The sequence below is a fragment of the Myxocyprinus asiaticus genome, chromosome 34, assembly GCF_019703515.2.
Source record: "Myxocyprinus asiaticus isolate MX2 ecotype Aquarium Trade chromosome 34, UBuf_Myxa_2, whole genome shotgun sequence".
Classification (NCBI taxonomy): domain Eukaryota; kingdom Metazoa; phylum Chordata; class Actinopteri; order Cypriniformes; family Catostomidae; genus Myxocyprinus; species Myxocyprinus asiaticus.
Genome location: NC_059377.1, coordinates 26,441,438 through 26,466,826, shown reverse-complemented (window position 1 = coordinate 26,466,826; position 25,389 = coordinate 26,441,438). Strand labels below are relative to the sequence as shown.

At 38.1% G+C, this 25,389-nt stretch overlaps 1 protein-coding gene across 3 annotated transcripts; it reads right to left on the bottom strand.

Annotated features, from left to right (window-relative positions):
• Positions 1–85: 85 nt before the first annotated feature.
• LOC127425402 (programmed cell death 6-interacting protein-like) lies at positions 86–24,367 on the bottom strand. Of its 3 annotated transcripts, none has more exons than XM_051671396.1 (18): positions 24,070–24,367; positions 21,750–21,798; positions 21,567–21,636; positions 20,913–21,040; positions 17,818–17,971; positions 17,630–17,730; positions 14,704–14,835; positions 14,358–14,580; positions 14,055–14,178; positions 12,712–12,889; positions 12,024–12,135; positions 11,709–11,878; positions 11,169–11,417; positions 9,366–9,500; positions 9,163–9,257; positions 8,948–9,074; positions 5,761–5,957; positions 86–853 (listed from the first exon to the last, which is right to left on the bottom strand). In XM_051671396.1, exons 1-18 carry the CDS (start codon positions 24,273–24,275, stop codon positions 664–666), a joined length of 2,640 nt encoding a protein of 879 aa, XP_051527356.1. In that variant the 5' UTR covers positions 24,276–24,367; the 3' UTR covers positions 86–663. The 3 variants fall into 3 exon arrangements, with proteins under 3 accessions (XP_051527356.1, XP_051527357.1, XP_051527358.1); XM_051671397.1 differs by having other exon boundaries at positions 5,761–5,954; XM_051671398.1 differs by having other exon boundaries at positions 14,704–14,820; positions 24,070–24,366.
• Positions 24,368–25,389: the final 1,022 nt, after the last annotated feature.

Genomic DNA, 25,389 nt, shown 5'->3' with positions numbered 1-25,389 from the left:
AACAATGACCAAAAATGCTAAAAGTATGCTCTTGTACTCACACAGGCTCCAAGAGCCATGTGCAAAGAAAGAACGAGGCGGCAGCTTTTAATATCGGACAGATTTTAATCACATGAAAACAAAAGAAAACAAATTAATTATTTTAGTGACAAATCCATTTTCTATTCTGTTTAACTGTTCCCTTCCCAAGGCAATGATTGTAGACTGAACAGAAGGATGTATAATATTACTATTCGGGTTACAGTAAGACATAACCACAGTTTTTCTCCCAGCAAAAAATGATCATCCTCAAGGTAAGAAATCACTTACAGCACTTGAATTAGATTATATGTCAGTTTTCATTACAAAAATAAGATATAAGTAGTGGCAGGCAGCCAGCAGCTTCACTTTGGGCTAAAGAGTAAGATAGACAAAAGAGAAAAAAAGACCCTCTATCTTCCCTCTATGAACACACCTGTCTGTGAACCATGGCCTTGAAACTCCACCTACCAGAGAGGAGGGCGGGGCTTGATGTTCTAAACTCCGCCCAGAGAAAGACAGATGTTAAAGATATAGAGAGCACGAGTTCAGGGGTGTTAATGGTTAAGCGCAAGTAAGAGGAGTGCTTGTTTACAGGAAGGAGTGTGGCTGTAGTAGTAGAGAGTTGTTGGTGGTAACAGTACTCTACTGTTGAGGGTAATAGGGCTGTTGCTGTGGTGGTTGTTGTTGTTGTTGTTGTTGGGGATAGGGGTAGGGCTGCTGCACAGGAGGGGCTCCAGGGTATCCGACCTGACCTTGGGCTTGATAGGGCACACAGGGCATATTAAACTGCCCATAAGCATAAGGGTTATAGGCCATCGGCATCTGGTAATACCTAAGAAAGAGAAGGGGTGAAATAAAAATTATTTACTTAAGCTTTAGGTAAGCTGTTTGAAACAATGTTTATTTTTGTCATTCAGTTTGGTGGCGCTAGCGGTTCAGAAATGACACGCTTCACCTTTATGGCGCCTTCGTGTGTTATCGTAATTATCATAAATACAAGTTTTCTACTCAGAAGTTGAACATTAACACCCCCTTTATGTCACAATTAAGACTGAGGAACTCCGAGATAATTTTGATACCTGAATTACTGAGTTGGAGGAGTAATTCACTTTCAACATGGCAGAGGAGAGTGTGGTTCCTGTACTGAATGATAGGTTTTATTAATTTTTCTAAATGCAGCTACCTAGTTATCATTAGCCATTTCGGTCAAATACATTAACATATACATTATCAGTAACCATTTGATGCCAATTGTAGAAAATAGCACATATTTGACCAAAATTCCACTCGCGTTAGCAAGCTAATGAACATGAATTACAGTGTCAAAATATGTGACAGTATGCAAATAAATATTCAAGAATGAACCTAACGTCGTACAAATCACTTGAACGTGCTGTACTCATAATTCAGGGCTCCAGACTAAAGAAATGACTAAGGAGCCATTGGCTCCTAAACTGAAACATTAAGGAGCCAAATGGCTGTTTTTAGTCACCAAATTACAGAACTGCTAGATTTAGATTAGTGTTCAGAAACAAGATGGAAAGCAGAAAAAGAGACAGTTGATAACCCATTAATCTGAGGTTTAATAAACAGCTTATAGTATAGTTGAGAAGATAAGTTTGCATTCCCTTTTGTCTCAAATTTTCACACCCCTTTTATAATTTATACAAATATAAGAGATAAGATTTTTTTTAAATTTAATACTGCTCTTAACAATCTACATTACAGATATTTACAGAAAGTATAGTATGCATATATTAAGTTTGTTGTCTTCTTGAGCATCAATGAATGTTTGCACCTTGTGTAATAGTTGTGAACAGGTCCCTCAAAAGTGTCAAAAGCTTGATCTCAAATATATATATATATATATGTGTGTGTGTGTGTACGGGTTGGGAGGGTTACTTTTTAAATGTATTCCACTACAGATTACAGAATACATGCTGTAAAATGTAATTTGTAACGTATTCTGTTAGATTACTCAAGGTCAGTAACGTATTCTAAATACTTTGGATTACTTCTTCAGCACTGGTAGATTTTTTCACTTGTTTTGACTATATAAACTCTGCCAGTACAGTACGACAAAATACACGTTAAAAATACATTCTCTGAAAACCTAAATATCTTATGCAGTGTTGTTTCTTGTTTTAAGGATTTTTACAGGAAAACAATACAAAAATGATTATCAAGAATACGATTTTTGCCCTAATATCAAAGGTCTTACTAGAAAAAAGGAAATTATGATCCAACGTGAATTTTCTTGATAAAAAAAAAAAATGATCGTAACTGGTAACATGTGCATGTAAAATGGTTAGAAATAGCATTTTAGCTTAGCGTAAAGCTGACAATTTACACAAGGTTTATTTCTATTTCTTCTGCTCCAAACTTACTTCAAATGTACTTCTCTGTCTGCTCGTATGAGTTTAACACATCATAAAGTATTTCACCGCTGTTCAAATGCACTAGTATTTTAATCAAAATACTTTTTGAATGTAACTGTATTCTAATTACCAATTACAATTACAAATTGTAACTGTAGTGGAATACAGTTACTTATATTTTGTATTTTAAATACGTAATCCCGTTACATGTATTCCGTTACTCACAACCCTGTTTATATATATATATGTATGTGTGTGTGTGTGTGTGTGTATATATATATATATATATATATATACACACACACACACACACACACACACACACACACACACACACACACACACACACACACACGTATGTGCGCGCATGTGTGTGTGTATACAGTTGTGCTCAAAAGTTTGCATACCCTGGCAGAAATTGTGAAATTTTGGCATTGATTTTGAAAATATGACTGATCATGCAAAAACACTCTTTTAAGGATAGTGATCATATGAAGCCATTTATCATCACATAGTTGTTTGGCTCCTTTTTAAATAATAATAACAGAAATCACCCAAATGGCCCTGATCAAAAGTTTACATACCCTTGAATGTTTGGCCTTGTTACAGACACACAAGGTGACACACACAGGTTTAAATGGCAATTAAAAGTAAATTTCCAACACCTGTGGCTTTTTAAATTGCAATTAGTGTCTGTGTATAAATAGTTAAGAAGTGGAAAATTCGGGGATCTCTTGATACCAAGCCAAGGTCAGGTAGACCAAGAAAGATTTCAGCCACAACTGCCAGAAGAATTCGGGATACAAAGAAAAACCCACAGGTAACCTCAGGAGAAATACAAGCTGCTCTAGAAAAAGATGGTGTGGTTGTTTCAAGGAGCACAATACTTGTTGACCCCTCTCCAAACATAGTGCTTATGGTTGTGACCATAAAGCTCTATTTTGGTCTCGTCACTCCAAATTACAGTGTGCCAGAAGCTGTGAGGCGTGTCAAGGTGTTGTCGGGCATACTGTAACCAGGCTTTTTTGTGGCATTGGCTTCTTTCTGGCAACTCGACCATGCAGCTCATTTTTGTTCAAGTATCGTCGTATTGTGCTCGTTGAAACAACCACACCATCTTTTTCCAGAACAGCCTGTATTTCTCCTGAGGTTACCTGTGGGATTTTCTTTGTATCCTGAACCATTCTTCTGGCAGTTGTGGCTGAAATCTTTCTTGGTCTACCTGACCTTGGCTTGGTATCAAGAGATCCCCAAATTTTCCACTTAAGTGATTGAACAGTACTGGCTGGCATTTTCAAGGCTTTGGATATCTTTTTATATCCTTTTCCATCTTTATAAATGTTCATTACCTTGTTACGCAGGTCTTTTGACAGTTCTTTTCTGCTCCCCATGGCTCAGTATCTAGCCTGCTCAGTGCATCCACGTGAGAGCTAACAAACTCATTGACTATTTATACACAGACAATATTACAACTTAAAAAACCACATGTGTGGTAAATTAACCTTTAATTGCACTTTAAACCTGTGTGTGTCACCTTGTGTGTCTGTAACAAGGCCAAACATTCAAGGGTATGTAAACTTTTGATCAGGGCCATTTGGGTGATTTCTGTTATTATTATTTAAAAAGGAGCCAAACAACTATGTGATAATAAATGGCTTCATATGATCACTATCCTTAAATAAAAGACAGTTTTGTTTTTGTTTTTTTGCATGATCAGTCATATTTTCCAAATCAATGCCAAAATTTCACAATTTCCACCAGGGTATGCAAACTTTTGAGCACAACTGTATGTGTGTATATATTATATATATACATATACACAATTTATATATTAGTATATAAATTGTTTTACAATATTGCCTTAGTCTTTTACTGTTACCAGATGGCCCAGACACAAAGACTACAAGAGTGCAAACTGAATTAAATCCCAGATGCAGTTTATTGTGCTACTCCAATCCCAATCAATAATTACCAGGAAAAAAAAAAAAAAAGTGGTACACAATACTGGACTTTTAATTGTAAAGAAGCCCGAAATACGCATGGGACTTATTTTGAAATGTCTGCACTCCCAGTTGTGAGCTCACTTACGGCTGATTCGCTGAGAAAGTGAATCTGATTCCAACTGCTAACCTAAGCTCCTGAGTTCAAACCCTCAGTTCTTTTTGGTGATTCATGAAAAAGATCCAGTTCAAAAGAATAATTTGGTCACCATTCTCTCACGCCGAGTTTGTTGTTGCGTGCAGCAAGGTGAGCTCGTCACCACAACAGAACGGGTGAAAAGCGGCGTGAGACACACTAGTGCGTGCTCTATAGATGTATTCAATAACTCACAAGTTGATATCTGATGAAATCGCATATGAACGCACACAACCCGACTGTCGCCAATGGCGACTACATTTTAAATTATAGTTGCAATAAATTATTTTTGGTCGCATTTTCGACCATTTTAGTCGCAGTCTGGAGCCCTGTAATTACGACTTCGAAAGTGGGAAGAAAGATAATTCTGATAGCATGTGAAGGCAGCATTAAACCTCTCCAATATGTGCATATATGAGCTGTTCCAAAACCTGGTAGGCTGCCTTGCGGTCTACATAGGCAGATACCTTCTAAAGCAGCATCCTAATTTAAATCCAGGCTCATAAGATCATCTGCAACGCTCATTATGCAAAGTACAAGGAGACTCCACTCACAATTGATTCCAGTAAAGTTTGATGTTAAAGGGATTATTCACCCAAAAATGAAAATACTCTCATCATTTCACCCTCATGCCTTCCCAGATGTTTATGACTTTCTTTATTCTGCTAAACAAAAACTAAGATTTTTAGAAGAATATTTCAGGTCTGTAAGTCCATACAATGCAAGAGAATGGTACCCAAACGTTAAAGCTAAAAAAAATAAATAAAAAAGCACATAAAGGCAAATCAATTCTCCTCCCTGTCCAGTAGGTGGCCATATGCAAATAGAATGCAAATCCACATAAAACAAAAGAAGAATGTGAAAGTAAAAGTGGAGATTTATAGTAAAAAAGGACATATACTGATTTGTTTCTCGCCCACATGCATCATATCGCTTCTGAAGACATGGATTTAACCACTGTAGTCTTATGGATTACTTTTTTGCTGAGTTTATATGCTTTTTGGAGCTTCAAAGTTCTAGCCACCATTCATTAGCATTGTAAAGCTACAGAGCCGAGATATTCTTCTAAAAGAAGAAAGTCAAAACATCTGGGATGGCATGAGGGTGATGAATGAATTTTCATTTTTGGGTGAACTATCCTTTTAACATGTTACTAAGCTAAGAGGTACGGTGTCTGTCGTATACAATTTTGACAGCATAAGTAACTGCGACCGTCTTTATTTACCCTGGGTAGCCTTGATAAGAGGGGTAGGGGGGTCCTTGAGCCTGTGAAGGTCCACTGGTTGGTGCGACAGGTGGATGATTTGCACTACTCGGGGGCACTGGATTGCTGACTGGAACTGAAGCACTGGCTGCCTGTGTAGGGATGTTAGGGGGTGGTGGTCTTGCTGGGGGCTGGGGCTTAGCCTGAGGCTGCTGCTGCTGAGAATGGAACAGAGAAAAAAAAAAGGAAATAGAAATCCCAAAGTTTATCTGGTCATCCTCTAGCCTCCATTAAATGACTGGAAATGTTAGGCATATATAGTGGCAGTATAACGAACAACTTTAAAAGTGCACCCAGTATTTTTTCATTCATTAAATAAGCTTAACACCTAATTACATGAATAGTACTTTTAAAACATGCTTAAAATCATGTACATTCACACGAGATGAGGACTCGTCATATTGAGCAGGTCCCTTCTTGGGAATACCAGCGGACTATTATTCAGTAACACCACTATTATTTTAAACTATTTTTAATGATTTAAAAAGGAATATTCTGGGTTCAATACAAGTTAAGCTCTATCAACACCATTTGTGGCATAATGTTGATTACCACAAAAAATTTAAACTCGTCCGTCCTTTTCTTTAAAAAAAGCAAAAATCAGGGTTACAGTGAGGCACTTACAACGGAAGTGAATGGGGCCAATGTTTGGAGGGTTTAAAAAGGCAGATATGTGAAGCTTATAATTTTATAAAAGCACTTATATTAATTCTTCTGTTAAAACTCATGTATTATTTGATCTTCATTTTTACAGTCATTTTAGGGTTTATTGACATTACATTGTCATGGCAACGAAGTTGTAAAATTGTATGTAACTTTTCACAGAAAAGGTTAAGAGTTTTTATCATACTAAAATCATGTTAACACGCATATTGTTTATGTCTTGTGACTATACTTCTGAAACAGTGAGTATTTTAACGATTACGGTTTGGCCCCATTCACTTCCACTGTAAGTGCCTCACAGAAACCCAGATTTTTGCGGTAATCAATATCATGCCACAAATGCTGTTGATTCATATTAACTTGTATTGAACCCGGAATATTCCTTTAATTTATTAAGACTGACAGTGAAGTGTACATTTCTAAAATAGCATTAGTAACTGAAAACTAGTGCATTTGCGTGATGTTACATCCATGCTGCTAGGTGTCAGTAAAGACCTTAGTCAGGGTAGACGCCATATTTGTTTTTTCTCAAATTGCAAAGGAGTGAGGGACAGATGTACAGTCTGTTCCATGTGTTATACTGTCTAAAAGTTCTAGATCACACGTACAGTGCATTCAGAAAGTATTCAGACCCCTTCATTTTTTTCACATTTTGTTATGTTGCAGCCGTATGCTAAAATGCTTTAAAATATGAATTTTTTTCACATCAATCTACACTCCATACCCCATAATGACAAAGCAAATACCAGATTTTTGCTAACTTTGCAAATTCATTAAAAAGAAAAAACTGAAATATCACACTGACAAGTATTCAGACCCTTAACTCAGTACTTAGTTGAAGCACCTTTGGCAGCGATTACAGCCTCAAGTCTTTTTGGGTATGATGCGACAAGCTTTGCACATCTGATTTGGGGATTTTCTGCCATTCTTCTCTGCAGATCCTCTCAAGCTCTTTCAGGTTGGATGGGGACCGTCGGTGGACAGCCATTTTCAGGTCTCTCCAGAGATGTTCAATTGGGTTCAAGTCCGGGCTCTGTCAGGGCAACTCAAGGACATTCAGAGTTGTCCCTAAGCCACTCTTGCGTTGTGCTTAGGGTCACTGTCCTTTTGGAAGGTGAACCTTCGGCCCAGTCTGAGCTCCTGAGTGCTCTGGACCAGGTTTTCATTAAGGATATCGCTGTATTTGCTGCATTCAGCTTTTCTTCAACCCTGATCAGTCTCCCAGTCCCTGCTGCTGAAAAACACTCCCACAGCATGATGCTACCACCACCATGCTTCATTGTTGGGATGGTATTGGGCAAGAGATGAGCAGTGCCTCCAGACATGACACTTGGAATTGAGGCCAAACAGTTCAATCTTCGTTTCATCAGACCAGAGAATCTTGTTTCTCACAGTCTGAGAGTCCTTTAGGTGCTTTTTTATGTGTCTTGCACTGAGGAGAGGCTTCTGTCTGCCACTCTGCCATAAAGCCCAGATCAGTGGAGTGTTGCAGTGATGGTTGTCCTTCTGCAAGTTTCTCCCATCTCCACACATGATCTCTGGAGCTAAACCAGAGTGACCATTAGGTTCTTGGTCACCTCTCTTACTAAGGCCCTTCTCCCCCAATTGCTGTTTGGCCGGGCGGCCAGCTCTAGGAAGAGTCCTGGTTGTTCCAAACTTCTTCCATTTAAGAATTATGGAGCCATTGTGCTCTTGGGAACCTTCAATGCAGCCAAAATGTTTGTAGCCTTCCCCAGATCTGTGTCTCGACACAATCCTGTCTCTGAGCTCTGCAGGCAGTTCCTTTAACCTCATGGCTTGGTTTTTGCTCTGATATGCATTTGTAGCTGTGAGACCTTACATAGACAGGTGTGTGCCTTTCCAAATCATGCCCAATCAATTGAATTTTCCACAGATGGACTTCAATCAAAGTGCAGAAACATCTCAAAGATGACCCAGAGAAATGGGATGCACCGGAGCTAAATTTCAAATGTCATAGCAAAGGGTCTGAATACTTATGTCAATGTGATATCTTAGTTTTTTCTTTTTAATAAATTTGCATAGTTATCCATAATCTGATTTTTGCTTTGTCATTATGGGGTATGGAGTGTAGATTGATGTGAAAAAAAAAAAAAAAAAAAAAAAAAAAGGGGTCTGAATACTTTCTGAATGCACTGTAATTATCACAATCATTGATTTCTGTTGTGTTTTGTCAGCTGGGTTTATTTTGGAGTGACATTTTTTAAATATTTTGTCAGATGAACAATCGACAGAGATATTAAACATTACAACCCATTGAACAGACTGTGCAACTATCCCTCACAACCTTGTTTTCATTCCTGAAATATTAAATATGGCATCTAGCTGAAAACAACAAATAAACAACAAATTACACCTTTAAACAAAGTGCACCTTTAAAAACATTTATGCTGTCATGCTTTTGAATTTAAAACTGATTTGATGTTAAAGCACTTCATCTTTAAACCTGATCTGTTTGCACACTCACAAACACAGTCCTGGGTGCAGGAGTAGGGCCTCCTGCAGCAGGAACAGGTGCGGGGGTGTTGGACTGGTAAGATGGAACATTGAATGAAGGAGCACTCGGCTCACGAGCAATGCTCTGCTGCAGGTCCCTGTCAATCAGACACAATAGCAGCATATCAGCCACTCACAGTCCTTCTGTATTAAATTAGGTAATGTGCACACTACTGAAGTACATACTTGAGCAGTTCATCTCTTTCAGTTTTGCGGGCGAAAACAATGTCGCTACACTTATTTTGAAACTTCAGCAGGATCTCTGTCAGATCATTGTAGAACTAAAAAAAAAAAAAAAAAATAAGAGAATGAAAAAGCTGAATAAGTGAGTGACATCTTGTACATTGTGCATGTGTGCAGTGATAATATTATAGCATGTGTTTAGTTACCTTAGTGCCTTCTTTGATATTGCTGCTGATCTCAATGTAGCTATCATGGGCTGAGGCTAGCTTCTTCAACACCTCCTCTCTGTTATTGGCCTCAGAGTTGGACTGCTTTAGTGCTGAAAACTCCTGATGAGACACCTGAGATAGAGAGGGAGAGAAAGAGTTCTTCAAATGAGTAAAAACTGCACATTCTATCACACCATAGCACAGGGATTACACACTGTTTGACCAATGAATTTCCATGCTTTTCCAGTAGTGATTACTGGATAAGGATTTTCAAAAATCATAAAAATTCAGAACTACTCACTAATGAATCATCAAGACCAATTTGTGAACTGGTTTGACCGATTCATTGCTAAAAAACTAAATAAATGAAAAATAGTCTCTCACAAATGGGACATTACTACAAGGTGCTGTAAGTGATATTAGCCGTTCTACTTCCATGAGATTGAGCCGTTGAATTAGCCAAGGCCCCCCCTTTCCAAAACCCTGCACTCCAAAGATAACATCGTGCAGAAATGGTTGTTTAAAACAACAGCAGCAAAATAGCGCCCTATTTTAACAGACAACTGTTATGAACAACATGGCTTAAAAATGGCAGTAAGCCTCAATAATTCACCGCAACTACAATACTATGATTAGCGCAAAATGACTGACAAGTCAAAAGCGTCATTGTCCGTGGTCCAGACACATTTTTGTTTGCACTTTACAGAGTCTAGAGCTGTCACAGAGACAGATGAGATATCTTACGACACTTATTTCATTAATATCTTTCAGGGAATAGGAAAATGTTTTGCATACCTTTCCATGAAAAAACAAAATCACTTACAGCACTCTTAAGAGGATGTTTTAAACAGCACAAAGCAACATCTAGCCAATGAATTAGAGCAGAAATATGTATATTCGCTGTAGAATTTTCCATGACTAAGGATTTTATTGATTTCCATGACTTTTCAGGCCTGGATAGCACCATTTTAAAATTCCCTGATTTAAAAAAAAAAAAAACTTTATTAAGCTAATGTCCATTCAAGTATGACAGGTACTATTTTTACAAGCTAATTATGAGGGTAAAATCTTAATGAATACTGAGGATAACACTTCAAATCTACATTGGTTTGAGTGTGCTGTAACATAATTGACCCTTCTCTAAGCTCCACCCCCCTTGGTTACCACTGCTCGCTCTCACAAGCTTTGCACAACTTCAAATAATAATAAATGGAAGATTGCTGTGAATGGTGCAGTTTTTGGAAAAATATTTCCATAAACTGAATTGGTAATATTTTTATGTGGGCTGGGATGAAGAGCATATTAAAGCATATTTATCTGACAGTTTTTGTAAAAGAAATTGTTAAATTACACAATTATTTGATTTAAAACTTGAGACTGTGAATCAGAAAAGCAAACAATTATCACAGTCACTTGAAAAGAGAAAAGCTTATTTAATAGCGATTACACACTTGATAACATTAGTGTAAGTGAACAGAACTGCTCATAACACACTCTCTTTGATGCCATGAACTCTTAATTTAATCTTTATTTATCACCTTTACTAAGACCTAAGAAAGATACAACACTTTGTGTATGCTCTCTAGGTACCTTGTGTTACTATTAAGTGACACAGCAACAACATTTAATTTATTTGTTTTTGATCATTTCTATAACATTCCGCTTAAAACTGCTCAAACACACATTTCTCCTGTAGATTCTCATTAGAGAAAAGCAAGCGAAATGGCAGACAGCAACATTTGTTAAGATAGGATTGTCAGTAACACTTTGTCTTGTTCCTATGTGAGTGTATTTGATCACCTGTATCTGAGACAGCAGTTCCTCCTGTCTGCGTAAATTCTGCTGGACACGTTGTGTGTGAGCACCGTAGCGCGTGTCCAGCTCGCCGGATGTCAAGGCCTCCTCATTAATGGCTCCATCTTGAGCCAGTGCTGTAAGGAACTTTGTTGTCATGTCAAAGGTCACTGACTTAATCTCTCCTTCCAGAACCTCCCTTTCCCTCTTCACCTCATCCAGCTGTGCCAGCTGAGCTCTCAGCACGTTCACAACCTGCCAAGGAGAAGACAACCCTGGAATTGACTGCATGTGTGCATGTGGGTTTCTTACCTAGCTGTACTTTGAGGAATTTGCTAAATCTAACAAAACCACCTTTGGGGGATGTCTTAAAAAGGAAAGGGGTTCATAAATAAAGTAAATTATATATTCTAAAGATGCTAAATCTAGCATTAGGGTTCGGGTCAGGGTTAGTCTGCGGCAATTATAATTAGCTTTACTTAAAAACAATAGAAGTCTACAATATGTTTGCATTTGGATAGCTGGGTTAATGTGTGTGTGTTTTACCTCACTACCCTGCAGAGTCTTGGCAGGGTTGGCTGATGGTATGGCAGAACTGAGCTCATTCTCTGGCTTGCAGAGCAAAGCAATCATCTCACAATGTGAATTGTAACGCTCTTTTACCACCTGATCAGCCTGCACTGCCTTGTCCAGTATACTACGAAAATTATTTCCCTCTGCACAGACACAAGAAATGAATGAGAGATTAAACACAGTGCAAAATGACCCTCATGCTTATTAAGTATCATTATTTGATTGTAAAATATGCAAAATGCACAAAATAAACACAGAGAGAGGGGGAGTGAGTGTCTGTGTATATACCTGCTCTGAGGGGTTTATAAAGATCTCCAGATGGAGTTCTGGCCCAGCGCTGGTTGAATTTGGCTCGGAGTTCATTGTCTGTCGTTTCCTCATCATTTAACATCTTTAAAGACTAACACCAACACAAAATATTTTTGATAATGATACAGATTGCCATGGAGTGCAAGTATATACAATTAGGAGGTGTTATACACATATACTCCATATTGAAATACACATTGCAAATCTAGGATGTTTTTTTTTTTTTCATTTAAACCTAGAAATAAATTAAGGATTTGGAATTTTTAGGATTTTGACAAAACACTACAGAATGTTATGATGTGATATAAAGAAGAAAAGAAAAATAAATTAAGATTCTAAACAATTTCTAGGTTGCTAAACAAACGTAAGGAAATTTGTGATATTGACCATGTATAAAGCCTTTTTTATACAGTCAGTAAAAAGGTCAAATTTCCATGCTTCCATTAAAGCACACATGATGTTCTCTGGAATCATGGATCATCAAGTTTTCTGTAGTCCATGCCAGCTCAAGTGCATGCTGTCATTAAAGCAAGTAAAATGTAACATTTAAAAAAATTCTGTACTACATTAGAAAAATGCAAAGTAGAAACATTTTTACTAGTGGTCTCAGACTTTTGGACCCCACTGTACAGAAGTGCACTAAACAGGCTGTGAATGTATGCATCACCTCATCCAGGATCTCACGGTTTCTCTGCAGTAGTTCCGGCAGATCTTTAATCAGCTGTTCGATGCTCTGCAGGCCGCCCTGCTGTATGACAGCACGGCTCTTCTCCAGGATGGACTGAGGGACGGAGTCTCCCGACAGATCCTCCAGCGCGGCGGGGAGGTTCAGAGATGCCAGTACCCTAAACAATCAGCAAACCTGACCAATTACAACTGATTTACAACAAATAATCCAAACATTATTAACTCATACAAAATGTAATTTCATTAATTTGATAAGGATTTGTATGCAAACGTTTGAGCACCCCTGAAGGAGACAATATGCTGTGTTGATTTTCTAAGTGAAAAGATCTCTGAAAATCTCTCGGCAGCTATCAAACAGGCTGTGCATGGAAAGAATATTTCTGAACTATTAGCACTTTGTAAGGTAGAGTGGGGTAAATTCCTAAAGCAAGAATAAAGTTAGTTGGCCAAGATTTATGCCAAAGGTGGTGTTAACTATTACTAACTGATAGGGTGATTGGATCTGTTAAATTCAGTAAATAAATAGTAACCATGCATAAATATTTGCAGAAATGTTAAGTTGAAAAATAAAAATTCTGTAATTATTTACAGACTTATGTCGCTCCAAACCCAAATGACTAAATGGAACACAAAAGTCTTCACAGGGTTTATTAAATTAAGTTTGGCTATGAGGTGCAATGAGAACCAATGTGGTTTTATGTTAATGACGTAGCCGCCATATTCGATTGAAGCGCTTTATTAATGATTTGAGTGTGAAAAAGACCTTGTTTGAAATTTTTTCAGTTCATCGCACAAAGTGGTTGTATCACTTCAGAAGTCTGAATATTGCGCATGAGCCCTATCGATTACTTTTACTGTGGTTTTGTGGTCATTTTGTCCTTTTTTTCTATTTACTTTGTGTTCCACGGAAGAAAGTCATATGCGTTTGGAGTGACATTAGGGTAAGTAAATAATGACAGACATTTGGTTTTTTTACTTTTTGCATTCTACGGAAGAAAGTCAAAGATTTGCAGCAACATTAGGGTAAGTAAATAATGACAGAATTTTGTATTTTTTGGGTGAACTATCCCTTTAAATTTGTTCATTGCAGAGGTTATGTTGACTTGTTTTACTTAGAAAATCAACAAAACATGTTATCTGGTCAGGAGAGCCCATCATTTTGAATACAACTGTATGTCTGACAGTAGTGCATTCAAACACATTCAAATGCAAAGGAGTAGAAAGTTTTCTTTGTAGATGAAGTTTTCCATGTAGTCGATTTTAACTGAAACGTATGAGAGTGCGCATGTGCACATGCATGCAAGAATATACACAGACACTGACCCATTGCAGAGATTTGTTGCTTCTCTCAGGCTGCCGATAAGTCTGTTTACTGTGTCAGCCTTCTTGGAATTGGCTGCACTCACCGACTGCTGCACTGCCATCGGAACCATCTTTTCAAATAGATCTAGAAGCACAAACAAAACAATACAGACATTAAGTAATGCAATCCATTGCATGTAATACACCACGGGTAATGCGATTTTTACATCTGTAAGGGAGAAATAACTGCCAAATGTCAAAACAATTGAAACAAGAGAAAAAAGTGAAAGGTCAACAGAGTGTTACGTGTGTCGTCATTCTGACCTGTGAATTTCTGGCTGAGTGGTGCCTGAACTGCAGTTGCTTTGACAAGAGATGCCTTGCCAATGTGTTCCAGGTCTTTTACCTCTGGCACACGGTCATGGTATATGAAGTCGTTGTCTTTCTTTGCAGCTGTGAGCGCACGGTTGATCTTATCGGACAGATCCTTTACATTCACATACTCATCGTATCGGGAAGCCGCTGTCTTCACCAGCTCTGTGGCATGCTGCAAGCCATGCATGAGAAATACAAACATAGTCAAAACGTCAACAACATCCCACTAATGAAGCTAAATAAAACAAGCAGGCATCCAACCAAAAATAAAGTCGTCACACACAGACAAACATACCTGTAGCCGAGCAATCTCCTCTCCAAATTTTTTCTTCTGATTGGCCAAGGCTGACTGGTACATCTCTGCAGTAGCCTGCATCATACAGTGCTTGGCAGCGAGGACAGGAAGCACTTCCTGGAAATAAAAATACTGACCAGGGAGAGGCAACCACAGCAATCACAAACACCACGGCAACCACGAACCAACACCACGGGCAACCACAAACGAGCACAGCACAGGGTGCAGGAAGAGAAAACAGAACAGCAAATCAGCACGCATCCTTCAGCAAACCCAAACCAAACCCTCACACAACGTTCATGCAGCGTTCACTCACAGATCAGTAGGAAAAGAAACAAAGGTTGGAGGGCCGAAGATTTGAAAGTATGTGTCCGAGTATGAGGTGATGACAAGCAGTCATACGAGAATCAATGGCCTGTTTACACCTAGTAATAACATCCATTCAGGGCGGTCTGTTTAAAACTGGATGAAGCTAAATACAGGTGTAAAATGGGTCCAAAATAGGGCTGGGTATTGATACAGATTTCCTGATTTGATTCTGATTCAGAAGCTCTTGATTAGATTCCGATTCAATAAAGATTCATACATTTGAAATAAATAATACTGTAAATTACACAGGGGACCTTCTTACTAGGTACGTTAAGAAAATATTAATTTTACTTATATTTTATACATTTTCCATCAATTTGATCACATTTAATGTTTTTAAAAATGAACAAATCCATGTATTCAATCATGTAATAAAATGCAAATATTATGTTTTGTTACATATTTATTGTTAATTAAGTAATTGTAAACAAGTATTTACATATATGAATGTATAAACATGCTAAAAACAGGTACAGTCTTTTTAATGAAACCCGGCATTTCTGTAAAGAGCGTCTTTAAATAAGTGCATGTTAACGAGAGAGACTTGAATGTCTTTACCTCATCTGTGCTATGCTTGATTAGGATTATATCAAAGACAACAAAAAATAAACATTAACTACTGACTTTAAAGAACAGAAAGGGTATTTCAGAGTGCTTTCACACTTGGTTCAATTGCTTGGACCAAACCAGAGTTTGTTTCTTCCCCTCCTGCTGCCACCGCTGGTCTCTGTTCACATCATATTATTTGAGTCCGAAGCGTGGTCCCATTATGTCATCAATGCGAGTACAAGCGGCAGCTGTTTACCACTGTAACTGTCCCCATTGTCTGCTGAGGAATGCATTGCAGTTGTTGCAGGAAGGCAGCGCAGTTGCTTTTTCAGAGCTGCACGAACTGCAAGCACGATGGGAAATGACTTGCTGACGACACAGCTTAATGCTCATTGGCTTAAACAACCGTGATGTTTCATTCTCTTCTAAAATGTTAGATTTGTTTTTACCTCTAATACTATATTTTGTTGTGTATAAATTATATGTGAATATTCCCAACACTCTGACAGTGCGATTGTTGTATGGGATATGTGATTGCTGAAATCTCAAATACTCATCTTTATTAAACTAAAAATGGATCCCTTATGGGGGGAATTAAATAACAGGTACATTGAGTGTCTTGTTCATCATATTTATTTTCATTTAAAAGTAACAGAATTTAAATTGCATCCAATTTATTAACAACAAAGCACATGAAAGTGAATCACGCAATATCTGCCTTTGATCTCGTAGTGGTTGATCCACAATGAGAAGCAAGAACTGTCTGACTTGACAGCTCTTATTTCACTCCTCCCGACTGCACCAGCCTGCTCTCGTCTACTTTCAAGGCAAGGCGTTTGGCATCTTAAATGAGCCTAATAATTGTGATCACGAGCCTGCAAAGATGTGAACTATAAATCATCACAAGTGGTTCACTTCCGCCATTTGGTACGACTGTGTTCATATCAGCAGAGAACTGTAGCAGAGTTCACATGAACCGTACCTCAGACCACCTTTTCAAGCGGACCCAGGTGCGATTCACGGGTGTGGAAAACAGTGTAAACATTATCCAAACGATCCGAGCTTTTACATCATTCGACCGTGGGTGCGCACTAAAAGTGCTAATGTGAAAGCACTCAGAGACATTAGTCAATGACAAATGGGTCACGTGGATCTCGTCTTTGGACACACACACACATTACAATGGACAACTTTTACTCTCAACACCCAGTGAAAAACCTCGCTGCTGTATACTCCACCACTATACTACACAATTACTGGTGAGTGAAATTTACCAGCCAGTTGCCAATTATATACATTTTTAGTCGCATAGAACAAAAATGTGGTTGCAAATGCATTCCTCTCGGTGCATAGAAAGTTGCACAGAGTAAAAGATCGATCTTGGGATTTAAGAATCGATATCGAGATCAAATGAAGATCGCGATGCATTGGAAAATAAATATTTTTACCCACCCCTAGTCCAAAATGTTTTGAGATTTGTCCACTTCAGACACTTAACTACATTGACTATTTGATTACATTCGTATGTGAATACATGAGACATAAGAACTTAACAGAACATCTTCAGTGTGCCTGATATCAACATGCAGGGGCACAGATGAGAAGCACACATATCTGAAGCTCAGTTCAAACAGAAATACAGAGATCTTAACTGAGAATTCTGCTCGAAACGTCACGTTTGTGCTTTGATTCTACTTAAAGTATAAGAAGCAGTGCACCAATTTTTTCAAGCTTTTACTTTGACACTTTTTTGGTGGCTTTTCGTCATGCAGTAATACACTGACACAAGTGGTCACAGGAGACACATTTAAGACGGATCTTAATACCAGGTGTAAACCGGGTCAATGAAATGAACTCTGCACATATACAGAAACACCCACAGTGACTGCTGCATGCAGTATGTGTAGCTCTTTGAGAATGTTTAACTGTCTCTAGTGACCCCTAGTGGATTACTTTCCCCAAATTACAAACTGATATATGTCTGACGTGTATTGGCAGCTGCACATACCTTAGGTAGATTCTCTTTGTACTGGCACTGCTTAAAAGCATCACCGTAGTAATCAGCAGCCTGATTGGCAAGTTTAGCAATGATGGCATCCTTCATCTTATCTGTTAGACAAAACAAAGTTGAACCCACAATTAAAATGGTCAATTAAAAAAAAAAACTACAATGCAAATTTATAAACACACACACACCTGCGGTGGCCTTGAGAACGAAGACCTCTTGTGCCTGGCTGAGCATGATCTGACTGAGCGTGCCCACTGTCTCGGGGGAGATGTCCATCGTGGGCTCTCGATTTAGTGCAGATAGCACTGTATTCTTTATATGAGCAAATGCACCACTCGCCAACTAAAGAGAGACAGAAAACACTTGGTGTCTAACATGTTTCTCTCTCTTTCAAATGGCTGTGTTGTTGAAATAAAAGATTTAGAGGGAGGGGATGAAACACTCATCATTTACTCACCCTAATGTGGTTCCAAACCTTTATGATTTTCTTTCACGGAACACAAAAGATGATGTTAGGCAGAATGTTAGCCTCAGTCACCATTCACTTTCATTGCATCTTTTTTCCATAAAAGTAAATGGTGACTAAATGCCGAGTTATACTTCTGTGTCGAACCTATGCCATAGCCTGACGTGCACCTCTTCAAAAATGTAACTGCATGTCGCGTTGACGGAGACCACAACAGCTGTGATCGGTGCACTTTGTGACTAGAGGCCCCCAGGATAATAACAACGATATCTGTGGTAGCATCGCATTTTACCTAGGTTATTTTAATATCTATATTTTATATCACATTGTATTTGGACTCTGCACCATTAAAGCAATTGTCTCAATCAGGAGCATACAGTGCATCCGGAAAGTATTCACAGTGCTTCACTTTTTCCACATTTTGTTATGGTACAGCCTTATTCCAAAATGGATTAAATTCATCATTTTCCTCAAAATTCTACAAACAATACCCCATAATGACAACATGAAAGAAGTTTGTTTGAAATCTTTGCAAATGTATTAAAAAAAAAAAACAATTCACATGTTCATAAGTATTCACAGCCTTTGCTCAATACTTTGTTGAAGCACCTTTGGCACCAATTACAGCCTCAAGTCTTTTTGAGTATGATGCTACAAGCTTGGCACACCTATTTTTGGGCAGTTTCTCCCATTCTTCTTTGCAGGACCTCTCAAGCTCCAACAGGTTGGATGGGGAGTGTCGGTGCACAGCCATTTTCAGATCTCTCCAGAGATGTTCAATCGGGTTCAAGTCTGGGCTCTGGCTGGGCCACTCAAGGACATTCACAGAGTTGTCCTGGAGCCACTCCTTTGTTATCTTGGCTGTGTGCTTAGGGTCCTTGTCCTGTTGGAAGATGAACCTTCACCCCAGTCTGAGGTCCAGAGCGCTCTGGAGCAGGTTTTCATCAAGGATGTCTCTGTACATTGCTGCATTCATCTTTCCCTCGATCCTGACTAGTCTCCCAGTTCCTACCGCTGAAAAACATCCCCACAGCATGATGCTGCCACCACCATGCTTCACTGTAGGGATGGTATTGGCCAGGTGATGAGCGGTGCCTGGTTTCCTCCAGACATGACGCTTGCCATTCAGGCCAAAGAGTTCAATCTTTGTTTCTCATGGTCTGAGAGTCCTTCAGGTGCCTTTTGGCAAACTCCAGGCGGGCTGTCATGTGCCTTTTACTTCCGTCTGGCCACTCTACCATACAGGCTTGATTGGTGGAGTGCTGCAGAGATGGTTGTTCTTCTGGAAGGTTCTCCTCTCTCCACAGAGAAACTCTGGAGCTCTGTCAGAGTGACCATCGGGTTCTTGGTCACCTCCCTGACTAAGGCCCTTCTCCCCGTCCTGGTGGTTCCAAACTTCTTCCATTTACGGATGATGGAGGCCAATGTGCTCATTGGGACCTTCTATGCTGCAGAAATTTTTCTGTACCCTTCCCCAGATCTGTGCCTCGATACAATCCTGTCTCGGAGGTCTACAGACAATTCCTTGTACTTCATGGCTTGGTTTGTGCTCTGACATGCACTGCTAACTGTGGGACCTTATATAGACAGGTGTGTGCCTTTCCAAATCATGTCCAATCAACTGACTTTCCCACAGGTGGACTCCAATCAAGTTGTAGATACATCTCAAGGATGATCAGTGGAAACAGGATGCACCTGAGCTCAATTTTGAGTGTCTTGGCAAAGGCTGTGAATACTTATGTACATGTGATTTTTTTTTTTCTTTTTTCTTTTTAATACATTTTCAAAGATTTCAAACACATTTCTTTCATGTTGTCTTTATGGGGTATTGTTTGTAGAATTTTGAAGAAAATAATGAATTTAATCCATTTTGGAATAAGGCTGTAACATAACAAAATGAGGAAAAAGTGAAGCGCTGTGAATACTTTCCGGATGCACTGTATATTGATTTTATGTTTTATGAAGTTACAAACGAAACATTTCAAAAGATATCTGTTTACAGCTTATAAACTTTTTTTTACTTGATATTAATTTGATATGTGAGTTAAATAATGTATGATGTATTCTACTCACAAACTTTCCCATCTGCACAATGGTTTGATCAAATGTTTGACAGTATTGTGTACAGGAAAAAATCATATTTCAAAAGTTTCATCAATGGAACACTTCTAATTTGTCAGCAAAATAAAAAGCACCTGGTAACAGTTGTTATATTGCCTATATGCTTCGTAAAGTCCTTAAAAAGACACCCAATTAATGTTCACCAAGTGAGGTATAGTTATTTATTAATTTGATCAAATCTTTTTCAGCACCGAACATCAAAAGTATGCCAAAATATTTATTTACTATTATTTAAGCGACTCAAGAGCAAGCATACACTATTTTTCTCATTTATTTGCTCCCTGCAATAAAGGCAACATATATAATAAATATGTAACCAATCTACATTTCAACATGTTCACATACTTTGAACAAATTTTTAATGCTACAATTTAATAAACACTTTTGAATCCACAAATTACACTGCTTTTATTTATTTATTAATGTATAATTAGCATTTTGGCTGTGTAATCGCAGAACGACGAAGACAACGCAGAACTATAAATGCAAACCAACGTGTTGGCTACTATGCGGAGCCTACGCCGTAGATTCGACGCAGAGGCATATTTCAGCCTTTAGGCTAACATTCTGCCTAACCTCTACTTTTGTGTTGCATGGAAGGAAGAGTCATATAGGTTTGGAACAACACGAGGGTGAGTATATGGTGGTAGAATTTTCATTTTTTGGCAAACTTTCCCTCAAAGGTCAAACTCCAACCTGGTAGAATTTGGCAGCAGCCTTCAGTCCTTCATCATCATCGAGATTCTGCTCAGAAGCAATCTGACTGGCCAGTGCCCCCACATTAAACAAAACACACGTCTTCTCATAGCCCACACTTGCCAAGGCTGAAACGTGCACAAATAATGTTACAGAATGTTACAGTCTTTATATTACAGACTATTATTGCAGTACTGCAGATAACATTTATGCACCAACAGAATTATCATTCGACAACTACACTTAATATGGAGTTTCAAAAAGAAACTTGTCTTATAATTTCAGATCGTAAAAGTAGTTAATTGTAACTAACACAATATACACACCTTCTTGTAAGCTGTTATGGCAAGAAAGTATCATGCCAAGATGTTATTCATAAGTGCAGACCCTTATGAATGCATTTATCCATATAAAATGCCTTTATCAGAAGAAAAAACAAAACTAAAAAAAACTATTTTTAGTGGGAGCTCACTATGATTTGCTATTCTTGTCCCTAAATATGGCTCGTGTCCCTCAAATAAGTCATTAGACATTTCCACCAGGCAAATCTGATATGTCTGATCACTTATTGTGTTTGTTTGTATGGACATGTATTAATCTTTAAAACTGATTTTCAATACGTTTTGAAGCTTTTCTTGCATGTTTATAACTCACCAAGCTTGACTGAGCCTCCAAAAAGTGATCCTTTATCAAAAGCATCTTTCCATGTAAATGTCAGGCATAGCTGCAAAAACATAAAAAAAATAGCTTAATAAACTTTAAATTAAACTATACTCAAAACTGCAGTCACTGAAGGGTATGGGAGCAATATTATGCCCGAAAGTGTATAAATATTACCTCTGGAAAGGGAAATTTGGGTTCGATTGCACAGAGCTGATCGTAATATCTAGAGGAGAGAGAGAGAGAGACAAACAATGAGAAAGAGTCCAGAATTGGGACACAGTATAGCTAGGCAAAGTGGGAAAAACACTGGCATTTGTTTAGATGTTCTTTCAACCAGCATTTAACATGACAGCATAGCATACCTTAGCTATGACAACATTTCTCATGTGACTGTCAGTCTGAACACATGACACAACTGACAGATGTTACCCAAGCTTATTGTCACGCAGCAAACTAGTCTCACTAAAATTTTTCCTTCCTGGGAGGAAAGAGGAGCATTTCCCCATACTTCAGCCACATGTGTCAAATATCTGTTATCAATGGCTAATCCTGCCTCCAGGCACCATAAAAGGATCATGACTGTTGACTCAAGGGGAATACTGCTGAAGGGCGTGGCTAAGGGGCTCTTTGTCACACAAACCAAACACCAGTTTAACTAGGAGCTACAAAGCTGGCCATTCATTTTGACCATTCAACATGGCTACAAAGGAGCAAAAGCCAAACAAAACCTTATTCCTATAGCAACGCATTGCTCATTTACTTTCCAGATGGCATAGGTGACTAGTGTACGTAACAGTCTTATTGACATCCCAGCAGCATATACTTACTTAAAGGAACATTCCGAGTTCAATACAAGTTGAGCTCAATTCACAGCATTCGTGACAATGCTGATTACCACAAAAAAATTATTTTTGTTAAATAATCCCTCCGTTTCTTTAAAAAAAAGAAAAGAAGCAAAAATCGAGGTTACAGTGAGACACTTACAATGGAAGTGAATGGGGCCAATTTTTGGAGGGTTTAAAGGCAGATATGTGAAGCTTATAATTTTATAAAAGCACTTACAATAATTCTTCTGTTAAAACTTGTGCACTATTTGAGCTATATATTTGTTTTAAATAGTCATTTTTACTGTCGCTTTAGGATTTACAGTTACGTCGTCAACAAGGTTGGATATAACTTCACACAGAAAAGGTTAGTAAGTTATCACACCAAAATCATGCTAACATGTATATTTTTACATCTTGTGGCTATACTTTTGAAACAATGAGTATTTTAACATTTACAAATTTTCCCCATTGACTTCCATTGTAAGTGCCTCACTGTAACCCAGATTTTTGCTTTTTATAAAGAAAAGGAGGGACAAAAGTCAAAATTAATTTTTGTGGCAATCAACATTGTCACAGATGCTGTTTTAAACAGAACTACAATTCTTAGCTGACTCCTTTCCCAATACTATAATCAAACAAGTCAAGTGAAATGAAAGTTAATGAATGATCTCTTCTGACAACTTATTTATACACACAAACATTTCAGTATAGGTCAGAAAATTGATCCAAAGGTCCAAATGATCAAAACATGAAGCAGCAACACTAATTTTGTTTAACAAATGAACAAGCCATTTCCTCAACTTTATCTAAAAACGAGAGGCAGATCATTTGCAATGGTAAAGTAATAAATCACGTAGCCAACTTACAAATACCTTCCAAAATAGTAAAACCAATACGTCACTTTCGTCACTCAAACCTGCTGCACCCACCAGCTTCAAATAAATTAAGTAATTGAGCCTCGTGAAGACTGGTCGACATCGATGTGACTGACTAAAATCCTCAAAAAGCGAATACCGTATAAACAACAACAAGCATATATTTTCTAATGTGATTTTAATAATTTTTTTACTTCGGTTTGACGCGGTTCGTTTAAAGAACACACGAGTCACTGCAAAGCAGGAAGACCGCACGATGACGTATGATAAATATATGGCATATCACATACCGCCCTAAATAAATACATTTGAAAATACAAAATATACCACTAATAGTAATTTACTAAAAAACACACATGAATACTACACAACAGCCCCCTGATTTGTATAACAAAGAACCTGGGCAAATGTTACACTCCCATTTTTTAGTAACATTCTGACAATTCTGTCATATTTCTTTGAACGCTTTATATTTCTATGAAGCAAACAAAAACAGATACTTTAATCAAGATAGGCTTTAATCAAGGGCGCAACGTGGTAGTTCACGAAACTAGCGATCAATTACATAACTAGTACGAAACTAACACAGCTATCAGAGCCTGATGTTGCTGATGTGTCATGTTGTAACTCTATCTTTAGACATATTCTGTTTTCTGCAGACAAATTAGCCATTTATACAGATTAAACGTGTTATTAAAGCTAAGAAACTGAGCTTGTCAATATCATTAAGCCGACTGCTGAACTGGACAACCGCAGAAACTCCTTAAACGAGTTGTCTTTACAGGCTCTCACCGCAGCAGGATTTCCAGCGAGCTCTCGTGTTTGTCCAGCGGCCTCCCAAGAGCACTTTTACGGAGCTTATTAAGCTCCTCCACGGCACGGAGATGCTCTGCCTGCTCCTCGCCGGGAGGGTAGGTGGCCGTTACAAATTTCGACAACGGTTTCACTAAGTCGACCTCAGAGGACTTCTTCAACGGGACAGAAATGAACGTCGCCATTAGAGCTCACAGAAAAGACACCGTTCTAGTGGAGAAAGAGAACACTGCAAACGGACAAAAACAAAGGCTGAGCACTTCCTGGACCTCATGCGTGCGTCATCACGTCACATGTACCGTCAAAGAAACGCATGCGCACTCGAGTGTCCTACCTGCGCTGGCGGGATTATTATGTAAACATGTCCTGTGAGCACTGTGTTGATTTCTTATATGTAATTTGCGTTAACAAATAGTCTTGCAATATAGTCTAACCCTAACAATTAGTCTGGTAAAGTGGTTAATGCAGCACTATACTGAAGTATGTATAGATTCTTTATATGCAGTAAATTAATTTTTTGCTGGATGCAACTGAACCAAACACCTGAACCTTTTTTTAACGAGTGTACTGAATGCATCATTTTAGTTTACGTTAAAGTCTGTCATTTTAAAAGAACAACTAGCAATTGAACAATGATTGAGAATTAATGACTGTTGTGACAAATTCCATTCTTAACCATGATTTCTGTTTAACCAGTTAAAGGTGGCAACTATAGACATACAGCATCACATATTACCAGTGTTACTCAGAAAAGTAACCCACTACAGATAACTTCTCTAAAATTCTGACTTTACTGATTACATAATCAAAGAAGTAATCACATTACTAATGACTTAAGTTACTTTCTAAAATATTTTTCACAGTTGTTTTTCTGTTCAAAGAGTAATAATGTCTATATTGGCAAGAATTTGCTGTTTTTCTGCATTAATTGGTCATAAAATGTGATCTCATCTTCATCAAAGTCACAAATATAAACAAAAAAACCATGTGCTTAAGCAAGACAATTATAATCTTTCATGTATTTATTGAACACAGATATTCATCTGTCCACAGTTAGACGAAGTGTCTATAAATGGAGACGATTTAGTACTGTGGCTACTCTCACTAAAAGGGGCCATCCAGCCAAGATGACTCAAAGGGCACACTGCAGAATGTTTAATGAGGTTAAAAAAAATAAAAGTATCCTAAAGTGACAGCTAAAGACTTGAAGGAATCATTGGAACTGGTTAACATCTCTGTTCATGAGTCTACTATATGGAAAACATTTCAACAGGCAAATCTATTGCAAAGGAACGCAAA

Coding starts and splice junctions, on each gene's coding strand:
- LOC127425402 (XM_051671396.1), bottom strand. CDS start 24,275: ATGGCGACGTTCATTTCTGTCCCGTTGAAGAAGTCCTCTGAGGTCGAC. Junction 14,179..14,357: donor ACTCAGCCAGAAATTCACAG/GTCAGAATGACG, acceptor TTGTGCTTCTAG/ATCTATTTGAAAAGATGGTT. Junction 5,958..8,947: donor CTGCACCCAGGACTGTGTTT/GTGAGTGTGCAA, acceptor TTCCATTCTCAG/CAGCAGCAGCCTCAGGCTAA.